The sequence below is a fragment of the Symphalangus syndactylus genome, chromosome 12 (genome assembly GCF_028878055.3).
Source record: "Symphalangus syndactylus isolate Jambi chromosome 12, NHGRI_mSymSyn1-v2.1_pri, whole genome shotgun sequence".
NCBI lineage: Eukaryota > Metazoa > Chordata > Mammalia > Primates > Hylobatidae > Symphalangus > Symphalangus syndactylus.
Genome location: NC_072441.2, coordinates 24488959 through 24504967, shown reverse-complemented (window position 1 = coordinate 24504967; position 16009 = coordinate 24488959). Strand labels below are relative to the sequence as shown.

At 36.6% G+C, this 16009-nt stretch overlaps 1 protein-coding gene across 3 annotated transcripts in view; it reads left to right on the top strand.

Annotated features, from left to right (window-relative positions):
- LRRC40 (leucine rich repeat containing 40) overlaps window positions 1–16009 on the top strand; it is a 59811-nt gene that overhangs the window by 1335 nt on the left and 42467 nt on the right. For 2 of the 3 annotated variants that reach the window (XM_063625278.1, XM_063625276.1), the window contains exon 2: window positions 14861–15042. In XM_063625278.1, the coding sequence (XP_063481348.1) occupies window positions 14861–15042 (182 nt within the window). Of the gene's footprint in view, window positions 1–12456; window positions 12562–14860; window positions 15043–16009 lie in introns of those variants that run through there. The other variant, XM_063625277.1, reaches the window with a different exon arrangement.

Genomic DNA, 16009 nt, shown 5'->3' with positions numbered 1-16009 from the left:
TCATTTGTGTTTTTTGTTTTCTCTGCCCTCCAACCAAAAGGTTAATACCATGAAGTCAGTGAGCTTTGTTTTGTGCTTTGTTGTATTTCTATCACTGAAAATAGTGCTTGGTATATAGTAGAGTCTTATTAAATTTTGCGGAAGCAATAAGTAAGTGAATGAATATTCTCAAATCATAAGTGGTGTGCTAGAATGTACTTATTGACTAGACTCAGGTGGTTTCGTCTGTTAACCTTTAAGAGAGCACATGGATTCTGACTCTTAGGTCCGTGATGATATGGATTAGAACTGCTTAGGTTATTGCTGTATAACCAGAACCTGACACTTTACCTGGTACATAAAATGATTTTAAATGAGTGAATAAACAGTATTTCATAGGAGGGAAAAATATAAATGGCAAAAACTCGTGGTATTTGTAGCTTATATATAAAAAAGGAATCCCTGTTACTATAATACAGAAGGTCTTTCTCTGTCTGGCTGTATGTAGCCTTCAGTTTCATCACTTGTCAGTGAAACTTTGATAGGCAAACCACTATAATTCTGAACTATTTGTAGTTCGTTACGGAGTCATGCTTCTTATCTTCCTATCTTTGCTCACATAACATTGAGATGGTTAATCACTCTGTGCCCTAATTTCTCATTTATTATGCAGTAGTCATAACGGACCTATGAAGGTCTAAATGAGATAAAATGAAGTGCCTGGTACGTAAAAAGTACACAGTAAAAATTCACCACTGCTGTTATCATGGCAGCACCTTCTAGTTGGTTTCCTGGAGTTTTTACTTTACATCTCACTCTTGCTACTCCAGAGGCTGAGGCAGGAGGATCACTTGAGTCCAGGAGTTTAAGGCTGTAGTGCCTTATGATCGCACCTGTGAATAGCCACTGCACTCTAGCCTGGACAATATTGTGAGACCCTGTCCATAAACAACAACAACAACTACCCTCACACTCTAAATCCTAGTGTCATTACCAAGAGTCATTTTTCCAAAACAGATCTTACATCACTCAAAACGTTTAATGATTTCCCATAGCCCAGAAAATACAGTATAGGTAAAGTTTTTAGCACAGCATACAAGAGCCTTTCTAAACCTTTCCCATAACTATTTACTTTGTGGCCTCTTTTCAGCATCCTATACTTTAATAAGGATAGTAGCTCATACCTGTAATCCCAGCACTCTGGCAAATTGAGAGGCAGGAGGATCACTTTGAGGCCAGGAATTCAAGGCCAGCCTGGGGCAACATAGTGAGACCCCATCTCTACAAAAAATGCAAGAATTAGATGAGCATGGTGGCGTGCGCCTGTAGTCCCAGCTACTTGGAAGGCTGAGGTGGGAGGATTGCTTGAGCCTGAGTTGGAGGCTGCAGTGGGTGCTATGATTGTGCCATTGCACTCCAGCTTGGGCAAGAGAGTGAGATACTGTCTCTAAAATAATAATAATAATGACACTAACAAAAATTACCTTTCCTCCAAACAACCATACTTTAAAATTTTTTAAAGAACTGTTTTGATGAAAGTTGAGCAGATGGACATTATATTCTCATATACCCTCTGTCTCCAGCTTACAGTTTCCTCTGTTATTAACATCTTGCATTAATGTAGTACATTTATTATAATTGATGAACCAATTTTGATACATTATTATTAACTGAAGTTCATAGGTTTGTTAGGGCTCATTCTTACTGTTGGACAGATCTATGAAATTGACAAATGCATGTCATATATCCACCATTAGAGTATCATACAACATAATTTCACTGCCCTAAAAATCCCCTGTACTCTACCCATTCATTCCTTACCCATCTTCCCCTGAACTGTGGGCAACCAGTGATCTTTTTCCTGTTTCTATAATTTTACTTTTTCCAGAATGTCTCTTAATTCAAGTCATACCGGTACACAACATTTTCAAACTGATTTTTTAACTAATCAGTATGCATTTAAGGTTCATCCATGTATTTTTGATGACTTAATCATTTATTTTTTTTTATTGCTGAGTAATATTCCATTGTATGGCTGTACCATTTTGTTCATTCACCTTTTGAAGGACATCTTGGATACTTCCAGTTTTGGGCAGTTATGAATAAAGCAGCTATAAACATTTATGTTCAGGTTTTTGTCTGGATATATGTTCAACTGATTTGGATAAGAGCCTAGGAGCATGATCACTGGATCATATAAGAGACTCTGTTGAGCCCTGTAAGAAACTGTCAGACTACTAATGTGTACCAGTTCACATTTCCACAAGCAATAAATGAAAGTTCTCTGCCCCACATTCTCATCAGCATTTGGTATGATCAGGTTTTTGGATTTCAGCCATTTTAGTGGGTTATTTTGTTATTTTATTTTATTTTATTTTTGAGACGCAGTTTTGCTCTTGTTGCCCAGGCTGGAGTGCAATGGCGCGATCTTGGCTCACTGCAACCTCTGCCTCCCAGGTTCAAGCAATTCTCCCGTCTCAGCCTCCCAAGTAGCTGGGATTACAGGGATGCGCCATCACGCCTGGCTAATTTTTTTTTTGTATTTTTAGTAGAGACGGGGTTTCTCCATGTTGGTCAGGCTGGTCTCGAACTGCTGACCTCAGGTGATCTGCCCACCTGGGCCTCCCAAAGTGCTGGGATTACAGGCGTGAGCCACCACGCCTGGCCTGTATTGTGTTATCTTATTGTTTTAACTTAGTATTTCCTAGTGACATATGGTGTTGGGTGTCTTTTCAGATGCTCATTTGCCATCTGTATATCTCTTTGGTGAGGTGTCTATTAAGAACTTTTGCCTGTTTTTTAATTGGGCTCGTTTCCTTATTGTTGATCATAGTTGTCTTTTTATGCCACTTGTTTCTGCTCAGCAACTGATTGTTCAATGAATAAGTGACATATGTAAATAGGCTGGTGGCTTGTTGGTTATGATTCTTAAATTTTGTGTCATATGAAGTCTAGATAAATGCGGCGGAGGTGTTTTTTGACCCGGTCAAAAGTAATTGCAGAAAGTGATTATTATTTTCTTTTCTGATAAACTTACTAACTTGTCCCTTGTACTAATGTTGTATTTTTAATATATATCAATCTAAAAAAAGTCTTATTATCTTTGTTTTTAGCCCAAAATATTAGTACCTCAAATTATGAATTACATTCAAAATATATTAAGGTGTTGTTTTTTTTTTTTTAGAGACAGGGTCTTGCTGTGTCACCCAGGCTGGAGTGCTGTGGCTCCCTCGTGGCTCAGTGCAGCCTCAAACTCCTGGGTTCAAGCCATCTTCCCTCCTCAGCCTGTCACGTAGCTAGAACTACAGGTGTGTGCCACCAAACCCAGCTGCTTCTTTTATTTTTTGTAGAGACTGGTATTGTCCAAGCTGGTCTCAAACCCGTGGCCTCAAGCGATCCTCCCACCTCAGCCTCCCAAAGTGCCTGGATTACAGCCGTGAGCCACCATGCCCAGGCCAAAAGATACTTTAAAACATGGCTTCTTTCAGATTGCGCTTTCTCCCATGCCCACTCTCTTGCACGCTCTCTTTTTCTCTCTCTCTATACACATATATAGAAGATATTTTATGCGAAATGTATGAGATAAATGTGAAACTATTTTGTATGCTATAGGGAGTTACACAGATACTTATTCAAATAGCATTTATTGTTTATCTACTGTGTTTCTCCCAGATATAGTTCTAGAGGAAATAAAGATTAATGACACCTTCAAACAATTCATAGTCTCATAAGTGTTTTAACATAAGCTTTATTATTAAGAATTGTACTTGTTAAACAAATAATAATTTAAATTTTCATGTTATACTTTAATTCTTTCTCTCTCTCTTCACATTTACATAGTCATATTTGTAAAGTAGAGTCATTTCTGTTCCTTCTTTTTTTTTAGAGGTAGGGTCTCATTCTGTTGACCGGGCTAGAGTACAGTGGCATGATAGTTTATTAGACCTTGAACCCCTGGGCTCAAGTGATCTCCCGCCTCAGCCTCCTTAATAGCTAGGACCACAGGCATGCACCACTGTGCCCGGCTAATGTTTAAATTTTTTGCAGAGATGGGGTCTTGCTATATTGCCCAGCTTGGTCTCAAACTCCTGGTGTCCACAATCCTCCTGCCTTGGCCTCCCGAAATACTGGGATTATGGGTGTGAGCCACTGTACCTGACCCCATTCCTGATATTTCTACATTGGGAAAACAAAACTTAGTCTTTAATTTTTACATATATAATGAAAAACAGTTAAAATTCTGCTGATTCTTGCTCTTAGATGGTAGCCTCCTTAAATAGAAATTTTCTTAATGGAAGCCATACAAGGGCAGTGAGAGATTTTATTAACCTGATAGGATTGTTAACTAGACTATTAACTTAGTCCAGTACAGTGATAAAGAGGTTTACTCTACCTAAACTTATTTGGGTAGAGTAAGTCTTGAGGGTATTAACTTTTACCCATAACTGAAACCTGGTTACTCTTTGGGGTGTTTAGGTATACAGTTGACCCTTAAATAATTCAGGGGTTGTGGGGCTGACTCCCTTGTGCCATCAAAAATCCATGTATAACTTTTGACTCTCCCGAAACTTAACTACTAATAGCTTACTGTTGACTAGAAGCCTGACTGATAACATAAACAATTAACATATATTTGTATATTATATGTATTATATACTATATTCTTACAATAGTAAGCTAGAGAAAAGAAAATGTTATTAAGAAAATCATAAGGAAGAGAAAATATATTTACTATTCATCAAGTGGAGTGGATCATCATAAAGGTCTTCATTCTCATCTTCACATTGAGTAGGCCGAGGAGGAGGAGGAAAAGGAGGGGATGGTCTTGCTTTCTCACGGGTGGCAGAGGCAGCAGAAAATCCATATATAAGTGAACCTGTGCAATTCAAACCCATATTGTGCAAGGATAAACTGTACTTTCTTTTTGTAGGCTCTAGATCTTTTTTGAAAAGTACCATTTATTATCTCCCTATTCATAAAAGCAGGTCTGCTGTAGAAAGATTAGAATCTATAGAGAAAAGCATAAAAAGTGAAGAAGCCAACCAGGGTTAGTCACTGTTAATGTTGTGGAGGTTTTTCTTCTAATACAGTGTGTGTGTGTGTGTGTGTGTGTGTGTCTATGTATAATTTGACTATTTTTTTTTTTTTATCTAATTTAGTTTATTTTTTGATTGAGACAAGATCTCACCCTGTTGCCCAGGCTGGAATGCAGTGGTGAGATCACGGCTCACTGTAGCCTTGACCTCCTTAGCTCAAAAGTGATTTTCCCACCTCAGCCTCCCAAGTGTTTGAGACTACAGGGATGTGCCATCATGCCTGGCCAATTTTTATATTTTTTGTAGAGATGAGGTCTTGCTATGTTACCCAGGCTGGTCTTGAACTCCTGAGCTCAAGCGACCTGTCCACTTCAGCCTCCCAAAGTGCTGGGATTACAGGCATAAACTGTTGTGCCTGGCCCTATTTTTTATTTTTAACAAATTTAGAATTGTACTGACTCCTGTTTTTTTGACTCCTGTTTGTACATTTTCCTTGTCATTTGAAAAATCTTAGTATTTTTAGTGGCTGTATAATAATAGTACATCTTATGACTACTATAATTAATATGTATTAATATTTAAACATTCAAATTTTGTTGGCAATTTTTAAGTAATCATTCTGAGTGTCAGTTCTATAACTTATTTAGAAAGATATTCTCAAATAGGAATAATTGTTAATAACCAACTTCAAAGAAAAATACTGTACATGTAAGTAACAGCTCTTTTTATGAGCAGCAACATGAGAATATATTGTCAGTTTGGTTCAATATTGCAGCTCTTTTTCGTCGGACTAGATAAAATGAAGATGGAGTTGGAGGTGTTGATTGTTACTTTCCGGTTGCATGACCATGGTAGAACAGTAGTACAAGAATGTTATTGGATGATTATCTAAAACTGAGGAAAAATAAAAGGTGCCAGAGTTTGGAACAAAAGAATACTGTAAATTCTAATGGAAACTGCACTGTTGATCTGAAAGGCAAATTAAGAGGATAATTCATTAAATAAGCCAGTTAAATTAGCTTGGAAACCAATTATTTGAAAGGGAAATATGGGTGTAAGGCTATCCTGCCTTATCTTGAAGAGAGCAGTTTGGTAGCTTTTATTTGTGTGATTAAGTAATTGGGTCTAGGGCACCTAATCATCAAGAAAACCTACTATTTTAGGGTAATGAGAATTTGCCCTATTCAATATGTGTAGTTTGTTGGGACAGAATAAAAAATGTGACACAGGGTCAGGTGCTATGGCTCACACCTTTAACCAACACTTTGGGAGGTCGAAGCAGGCGGATCACTTGAGCCTGGGAGTTCAAGACCAGTCAGGGCAACAAGGCAAAACTTCGTCTCTACTAAAAATACAAATTTTTGTATTTTTAGTAGAGATGGGGTTTCACCGTGTTGGTCAGGCTGGTCTCGAACTCCTGACCTCAGGTGATCCACCCGCCTTGGCCTCCCAAAGTGCTGGGATTACAGGCATGAGCCACTGCACCCAGCCACATTCTTTTATCCTTCTGTGCAAACACCATTTTAAGCATGTTTTTTATTTCTTCTCTGTCTCTTTATCTACCCATATCATATAAGTGTCCTCCTCAAACTAGATAGTTCTCTGTGATCAACCCATTTGTGAGTCCTCATTTCTATAGTTAGCTGTTACCAGTGGGAAAAAGAGTAAGACAGTTTGCTTAAAAAATAAAAAAAAGCCGGGGATTCGGGGGGCCAGGTGTGATTGCCCATGATTATAATCCCAGCACTTTGGGAGGCCAAGGTGGGAGGATCTCTTGAGACCAGGAGTTTGAGACCAATCTGGGCAACATAATGAGACCCTGTCTCTACAAAAAATTTAGAAATAAGCTGGATGTGGTGGCACATGCCTGTAGTCCTCATAGTTCTAGCTACTTGGAAGACGGAGGCAGGAGGCTCTCCTGAAGCCATGAGTTCAAGGCTGCAGTGAGTTATGATCACACCACTGCGCTCCAGCCTGGGTGACAGGCTCTCAAAAAAAAAAAAAAAAAAAGAAAGAAAGAAAATACATCTATACATCTTCCCCGCCCCTGCCACCCAGTATCTCTAAGGGCCATGTTGTCCATCGTGGAAGCCTGTACTCATGTTGGCTTTTTAACTTTTAAATAATCTAAATTAAATAAAATTAAAAATCAAGTTCGTCAGTTACTTTAACCACATTGCAAGTGCCCAGTAGCCATATGTGGCTAGTAGCTATCCTATTGAATAGTGCCAGTGTAGGGCATTTACGTCATTGTAGAAAGTTCTGTTGAGCCATGCTGCTTAAGGATATTGTATCTACCCTGTGATACATATTATATGTGTATATTTTTCCCATAGAATTGCCTTGATGTGTTACATCACCTATATTTTAAAATTATTCTTTTTTGGGGTTAACTTTATTTAAGTATCATTTACAAAGAGTATGTTGCATCCATTTTAAGTGTACAGTTCAATGACTTTTGACAAGTATATACCATCATGTAACCAGTACTACAATCAAGATATAGAACATTTCCAACATCTTGAAAAGTTTACTTGTGCCCCTTTGCTGCCAGTCCTACTGTTGGCTCTACATAACTATGGATCTGCTTTTTGTCAATGTAGATTAATTTTACTTCTTTTAAAATTGCATGTAAATGAAATAATACATTTGCAATTTTTTTTTCGCTTACGGCTTCTTTTGTTTAGAATCATGTTTTTGAGGTTCATCCATGTTGTTTACATCAGTTGTTCTTTTTTTTTTTCTTTCTTGAGACAGGGTCTCCCTCTGTTGCCCAGGCTAGAGTGCAGTGGCACAGTCGTAGCTCACTGCAACTTCAAACTTCTGGTCTCAAGTGATCCTTCTGCTTCAGTCTCCCAACTATCTGGGACTCATGGTGTATGCCACCATGCCTGGCTAATTTTTTTGTTTTTAATAGAGACAAAGTCTTGCTCTTTTTCCAGGTTGGTCTCAAACTTCTGGGCTCAAATGATCCTCCTGTTATGGTCTCCCAAAGTGCTGCAATTATAGGCATGAGCCACCACACCCAGCCAGCAGTTTTTTAAATTGCTGAATAATAGTCCATTTGTGTATACAATTCAATTTATTTATCCATTAGTCTGTTGATGGACATTTGAGTGGTTTCCAGTTTTTGGCTGTTATGAATAAAATTGCTATAAGCTTTCTTGTATAGTCTTTTTTTTTTTTTTTTTCTTAGAAACATTTCACAGGTCTTACAAACAGAAGGTATGTCTGTGTCGTGGACAGTGGTGAGATAAGATGGTGGATCTCTGTGCCTCATGTACAAGTCTTTGTGTGGACATACCATTTCTGTTGAATCCATACCTGACAATGAAATTGCTGTATTGTATAGTAGTAAGTATAAGTCCTGGCATGGTGGCTCACGCCTGTACTCCCAGCACTTTGGGAGGCCGAGGCGGGTGGATCACATGAGGCCGGGAGTTTGAGACCAGCCTGGCCAACATGGCGAAACCCCGCCTCTACTAAAAATACAAAAATTAGCCAGGCGTGGTGGCGCATGCCTGTAAGTCCAGCTGCTGCTCCGGAGGCTGAGGCAGAGAATCGCTTGAACCCGGGAGTCGGAGGTTGCTGTGAGCCTGGACCGCGTGACTGCACTCCAGCTTGGGTGAGAAAGTGAGACCCTGTCTCAAAAAAACCCAAGAAGTATTTATTTAACATTATAAGAATTCACCAAACTGTTTCCCACTAGCAACATATGAGAGATTCAGTTGCTCCACCTCATTACCGGCACTTTGTATTGTCAGTCTTCTAAATATTAACCATTCTTGTGGCTGTGTTGGCATTTTTTTTGTGGTTTTAATTTGCATTTCCTTTAAAACTAATGATGTTTAGCATCTTTTCTACTGCCTTTTAGCCATTTGTATATCTTCTGTTAAGTGTTTGTTCCAACTTTTGTCTCTTTTTTTTTTTAAATGGGTTTTTACTCTTGGGTAACAAGACTTTGTGTATATTTGACATACAACTCCGTCTCAGATATCTGTGTCAGTATCTGTCTAATGTTTTCTCCCAGTGTAGCTTATTTTCTTAATGGTAGCTTTAGAAACATGTAAGTTATAAGTTTTTATGAAATCTAGTTTATCAATTGTTTTTCTTTTATGATGAGCTTTTTCTGTCCCAAGACATTTTTTGCCCATCTGAAGGCTGTGAAAATTTTTTCCTGTTTCTTTTAGAATTTTTCTAGTTTCATCATTTACATAGAAGTCTGTGGTCCATTTGGAGTTAATTTTTGAGTGTGTCACAAGGTAAAGGTTGAGGTTCATTTTTATAGTTTATTTTATAGTTATTCCAGTACCATTTGTTGAAAACATGATTCCTTTTTTATTAAATTATATTGGCACCTTTGTTGAAAATCAGTTTTCAATATTTTATTGTATGGAATTTTTTCTGAACTCTTTTTCCATTGACCTATATGTTTATCCTACACTGTCTTGACAAATGTAGCTTTATGGTCAGACTTGGAATCAGATACTGTAAAGCCTCCTGTTTTGTTCTTTTATTTCAAAATTGTTTGACCTAATTTAGTTCTTTTGCATTTCAATACACATTTTAGAATTGGCTTGTTAATTTCTACAGAAAAGCTTTCTGGGATTTTTATTAGGATTGTGCGGAATCTATAAGTCACTTGGGGAGAAGCGACATGTTTATAATATGGAGTCTTCCAAGCTGTCTTATGTTACATTTCTTTACTTATCTAGACCTTCTTTAAGTTTTCACAGCAATGTTTTGTATTTTCATGTACAGATCTTGTACGTATTTTGTAAATTTAATACTATTTCATGGTTTCGAATGTCTTGTAAATCTTTTAACATTTAAAAATTTTTTTATTTGATTGCTAATACGTAGAAACACAGTTGATTTTTCTATATTGAGCTTGAATTTTGTGACCGTTCTAAATTCATTGATTGCATTATAATTTTTTTGTAGATTCCTTAGCACTTTGTACATAGATGATATATTGTCTGTTAATCGGGACAGTTTTACTTCTTGTCCAATCTGAATGCCTTTTGTTTCTTTTATTTATTTCTTTTTCTTCTTTTTGTCTTACTGCATTGGTCAAGACTTCTAGTAAAATATTAAAGTACTGAGAATGAACATCCTTGCTTTGTATACTCTTAGAAAGCACTGAGTCTTCTCTTTAAGTTAGTTTTAGGTTTTTCACAGATGCCCTTTGTAAGGTTGAAGGAGTTCCCTTTGATTCCTAGTTTTCTGAGTTTTTATTGTTGAATTTTGTCAGATGCTTTTTTTGTATCTCAGTAATCACATAGTATTTCTCATTTTTTCTGTTAATATGGTAGCTTGTATTGATTAATTTTCAAATGTTAAACCAGCCTTGCAGTCCTAAGATAACTCGCACTGGATCATGATATGTTATCCTTTTTATATAGAGTTGCAAAATTTTTTCAGGAATTTGGGTCTATAATCATTAGATACATTGGCCTGTAGTTTTTGTTTTATTTTCTCTTTTAATATATTTATCTGCTTTTGGCATCAAAGTAAGACTGGCCTTATAAGATGAATTGGGAACTGTTCTTTTCTCTATACTTTGAAAGAGTTTATGTAGAATTAGTATTATTTTTACTCTAAATGTCTAGTAGAATTCAGCAGTGAAAATGTCTGCCTGGAATTTTCTTTGTGGGGAGTTTTAAGTAGCTAATTCAATTTCTTTAATAGATAGAAAGCTACTTTCTACTGTGGTTGTACCTTTTTTTTCTATTGTAGGGATTTATCCATTTCATCCAAATTGTTGGATTTGTTGGCATAAAGTTATTCATAATATACCCTTATCCTTTTAACATCTGTAGGATCTATGACATTCTCACTTTGATTCCTGACTTTGATAATTTGTTTCTTCTTTTTTTTTCTTCATCTGTCTAGCTAAGGGTTTATCAATTTATTAGTCTTTTTAAATAAGTATTTTGTATTGCTTTTTCTGTTTGTTTCTATCTCATTGATTTCCACTTTTATTTCCTTGCTTCTGCTTTCTTTGGATTTAATTAATTCTCTTTTCTGGGTTCCTAAGATTGTAGCTTAGATCATTGTGGGCTGGGGTTATAGATGAAGCAACACTAGACATGTGCTGATAATTGTTAAAACTGGACAATGGATACATGGAGTTTTATTCCATTATACTGTTTTTTTTTAAACATTTATTTTAGGTTCAAGGGTACGTGTATAGTTTTGTTATATAGTTAAACTTGTGTCAGAGGGGTTAGTTATACAGATTACTTTATCACCCAGGTACTAAGCCTCATACCCATTAGTTATTTTTTTCTGATCCTCTCCCTCCTCCCGCCTTCCACCCTCAAGAGGACCCCAGTGTCTGTTGTTCCTTTCTTTGTGTTCATGAGTTCTCATCATTTGGCTCCCACTTATAAGTGAGAACATACAGTATTTGGTTTTCTTCTGTGTTAGTTTGCTAAGGATAATAGCCTCCAGCTCCATCCATGTTCCTGAAAAAGGCATGATCTTGTTCTTTTTCATGGCTGCATAGTATTCCATGGTGGATATGTACCTCATTTTCTTTATCCAGTCTGTCAGTGATGGGCATTTAGGTTGATTCCATGTTTTTGCCATTGTGAATAGTGCTACAATGAATATTTGCATGCATGTGTCCTTATGGTAGAATGACTTATATTCTTTTGGGTATGTACCCAATAAGAAGATTGCTGGGTCAAATGGTAGTTCCGTTTTTACCTCTTTGAGGAATCGCCATCCTGCTTTCTAAAATGGTTGAACTGATTTACACTCCTGCCAACAGTGTGTAAGGGTTCCCTTTTCAGCAAAGTTTCAGGATACAAAATCAATGTACAGAAATCACTAGCATTCCTATACACCAACAACAGCCAAGCAGAGAGCCAAATCAGGAAGACAACCTCATTCACAGATGCTGCAAAAAGAATAAAATACCTAGAATACAGCTAACCAGGGAGGTGAAAGATCTCTACAATGAGAATTACAAAACACTGCTCAAAGAAATCAGAGATGATACAAACAAATGGAAAAACATCCCATGCTCATGGATAGGAAGAATCAATATCATTAAAATGGTCATACTGCCCAAAGCAACTTACAGATGCAGTGCTATTCCTACCAAACTACCAATGACATTCTTCACAGGATTAGAAAAAGACTATTTTAAAATTCATGTGGAACCAAAAAAGAGTCCTAAGAGCCAAGGCAATTCTAAGCAAAAAGAACAAAGCTGGAGGCATCACACGACCTGATTTCATTATGCTACTCTTTAAATTTATGTATGTGTTTGAAATTTTTTATAATATCCAACTCCATAGTAATTTTTTTGATATTTATATGCTATTGACATTCATTTTTATGGAGGTAGTTTCTATTTTAGATATTGGTAAACTACTTGTAGGATAGCTCCACAGAATTTCTTAATAATTAAGACTGTATATGCTTTTTAGTGGTTCTTATGGGACAGTTGCAACAGTGACATGAATCTTGATGCTGTAAGCTCTGGAAGAAATTGGGATACCTCAAAAACGATTCGTGGGGAAAAGAATGAGTAGTAAGTAATTATTTATGGAAAAGCAAATTGATACATGTTCAATAATAGTACAATATCAACATGTATCTGCCCCTTGATAGTTCCCACAAAGGCCAAGTTTGTTAATAAAAATATCTGAATAATAATAATAAAACATTAATGCTCAGTATAGTTGATGGGTAACAGGTATTTTTATTATGTTGTGTATAAGTTTCTTGTTATCCCCACCTTCTTCCGTCCAAAAAAAGACATTTGTTATTACATTGCTTTTTAGGTATAATGGCCTTAATATACCTATGTATAGATGTTAGGAAAAAATGCATGCACAAATGTTCTATGTCTCCTCTTTAGGAGTAGAATGGTGCATCTCACATAGCTTTTTCTACATACTTCCTTAGTGTTTTGTATTGTTTTATCTTGCCTTTTTTAATCTGGAGCTTTTTGTTTGTGACTCATACTATATGGCACATTAGTAGTTTTTTTTTTTCAATAGTCACATTTATTTTTAGTAAAATATATATGTGACCACATTTCTGTTGGCTGCTTTTTTGTGAGGACATTCACATGCCAGTTGCGTGGCTGATCTCCTTTTCTCTTTCCTCCTTAACTAATTATCCATACCTACATACCAAAATAACAATGATGATGATAAATTGTATGGTGCTTTGGCTCTCAAATCAGTCAAGAATGGTAAAGTTATTTTATTTTGCTTCACTTTAAAAGTAAACCTCCATCCACAAACAGAAACACAGGTGGATTCATATTCTGTGTTGTTAATACTTAATGGAGATTCAGTGGTAGAAGAGTAGAGAAGCAGAGAATACCTAATCAGATGTAAGGAGTAAGAGAGAGACCTTATACTTTATTTTAATATGAATGTAGATAGCTCAGTTTTTTTCTTTTTCTTTTTTTAATTTTTTTTAGAGACGGAGTCTCACTCTGTTTCCCAGGCTGGAGTGCCATGACGCGATCACAGTTACTTACTGAACTTCAAAGTCCTGGGCTCAGGCAATCCTCCTGCCTCAGGCTCCCAAGTAGTAGGACTACAGGTGTGTGCCATCACACCAGCTGATTTTTTTTTTTTAAGAGATATGGTTTTTCTTTGATGCCTAGGCTGGTCTCAAACTCATGGCCTCAAGTGATCCTCCCACTTTAGCCTCCCAAAGTGCAGGGATTATAGCCCTGAGCCACTACACCTAGCTAGCTCATTTTTTGAGTGAGTATGAATCTCATGCCTTTCAGGGGCTTGGCTTTGCTTCTGTAACACCATTTTATCTGATTAATCATCCAAAACTGCACGTAAGTGTCCTGAATCTGAAACTTTGACTATACCTTTTCATTTAGTCTCTGATGGTTTTGAAATGATAGTCTGTGGCAGCAAGGTATAACCAATTTTTGCCTTGATTAATACCAGCTTGAAGTCCTACATCATTCCTAAATGTAGTTCTACTTTTAACGAGCGGTGAAGGACTCTATTTGAAATAGTTTTGCTACAGCACTACAGCATTCTACCTTCTGGAGCTTCAAGTTATCCCTGCTCAATTTGTACAGTTTTATTTTCTATACAGGTGTCGTCACTTGCTGCAATAGCATAACACAGTGTTGTATGGTGCCATAAGAAATAAAATTGTATGTCAGATAAAATAGAGAGTAGCTACCAAAGTTAGATATTTCTCCCAAATGTTAATAGAAAGCAAGACAATATAGCACTGCCAGGCATTGAATCACATCTGCGGTACTTGTCTAGCTTTGTAACCTTGGCCAAATTATACATTTTCTTTGTGCTCTATTTTTCTCATCCATCCGATGGGAATAATAACACCTACTTTGCAGAATTGTTCCAAGGTTTAAATGAATTAGTATGTTAGAAATATTTATAAGTGTTAGCTATTATTACTAGTTCTTTCTGAGCCTTAGTATATACTTCTGTTATAAAAGTTTTTACATATACATGTTGATTTCCATGCCTTCTCTGTTAATCTGTTAGCCTGATGGTAGAATGCGGTCTTTGTCTTACATATTTACCACAATGTTCTGTGCAGTGTATGTGCTATTCAGTATATGTAAACCTAGTAAATATAGTTGAATGAAGGTTAAAGTGAGAGCTAATGTGTAGAGGACATATTATTGATATATAGCCTTTTTAAATAAAATCAACTTCCACTCTAGTTACATTTATTGCTATTTAACTTATTTTTTGTTTTAGAAAATGTTTTTCAGTAGATAAATGGAATGGCTATTATAAAAGCATGTCACTTAGTATCTAGTTCTTGTTTTCATCTTTTTTTTTTTTTTCCTGGTGTGGTGCTGATGGAACTAGTGCCGCAGTGTGTCTGGAGAATAAATGTGGATATCCCTGAGGAAGCTAATCAGAATCTTTCGTTTGGTGCTACTGAAAGATGGTGGGAGCAGACAGATTTGACCAAACTAATAATATCAAACAATAAACTTCAGTCACTTACAGATGACCTACGACTCTTGCCTGCACTGACTGTTCTTGATGTAAGTTGACTGACTATAAATATGGATTATTAACTGAAGAGACACTAAAGCTAAATTTAGGCTTTGATAGCAGAAAACCTTTCATGTTGAGTTGGTAATGCAAGGACAGATAGTAAATTATCATGCTAGGCATAGCATAATGGTTAAAAGTGCAGGATCAGAACACCAAGTTTCTAATTCTGACGTCTGCTACTAAATGGCTGTGTGACCTGGGGAGAGTTACCTCCCTGTGCCTTAGTCTCTACATCTATAAACCAAGACTGATACTACTACCTATTTAAACATTTTGTTTGTAGAATTAAATAAGTTAATGAATACAAACAGAATCAATATTCAACAAGTGGTTATTTCTGCTCATCTTTTTTTTTCTTATTACTATTTTGCACAGGCAAAATAGTGGCGTGATTATGGGTCACTGCAGCCTTGAACTTATGGGCTTCAGCAATTCTCCTGCCTCAGTCTCCCAAGTAGCTGGGACTATAGGTTCATGCCACCACACCCGGCCATTTTTGTGTGTGTGTGTAGAAATGAGGGTCTCACTATGTTTCCCAGACTGGTCTTGAACTCCTGTCCTCAAACTCTCCTCCTGCCTCAGCCTCCCAAGTGCTGGGATTACAGGCATGAGCTACTGCGCCTGGCCTATTGTTACTATTTTTATCATTATTATTCTAGATATTAAAGCAAGTCTATATGTATATATATATACTTGCCTTCAACCTCATTGAGTTAAATTATTGAACTTAAATTTTTTGTGTTTTTATTCAGGGATTCTTTTTAGTCCTTTGTTGCCATGTCCTGTGGTAAAGTGAAGCATAAGTAGTATATTTCAGAATCTGCAGGCTTCACAATCTGGTATACTTTACTTATCAACATAAAAAATCCTCCAATTCATGTGTTGAAAAGTAGAATCTAAATAGATCAATTTTTAGGGAACTTTTTATTTTCTTCATTTGTAAAATGAATGGGT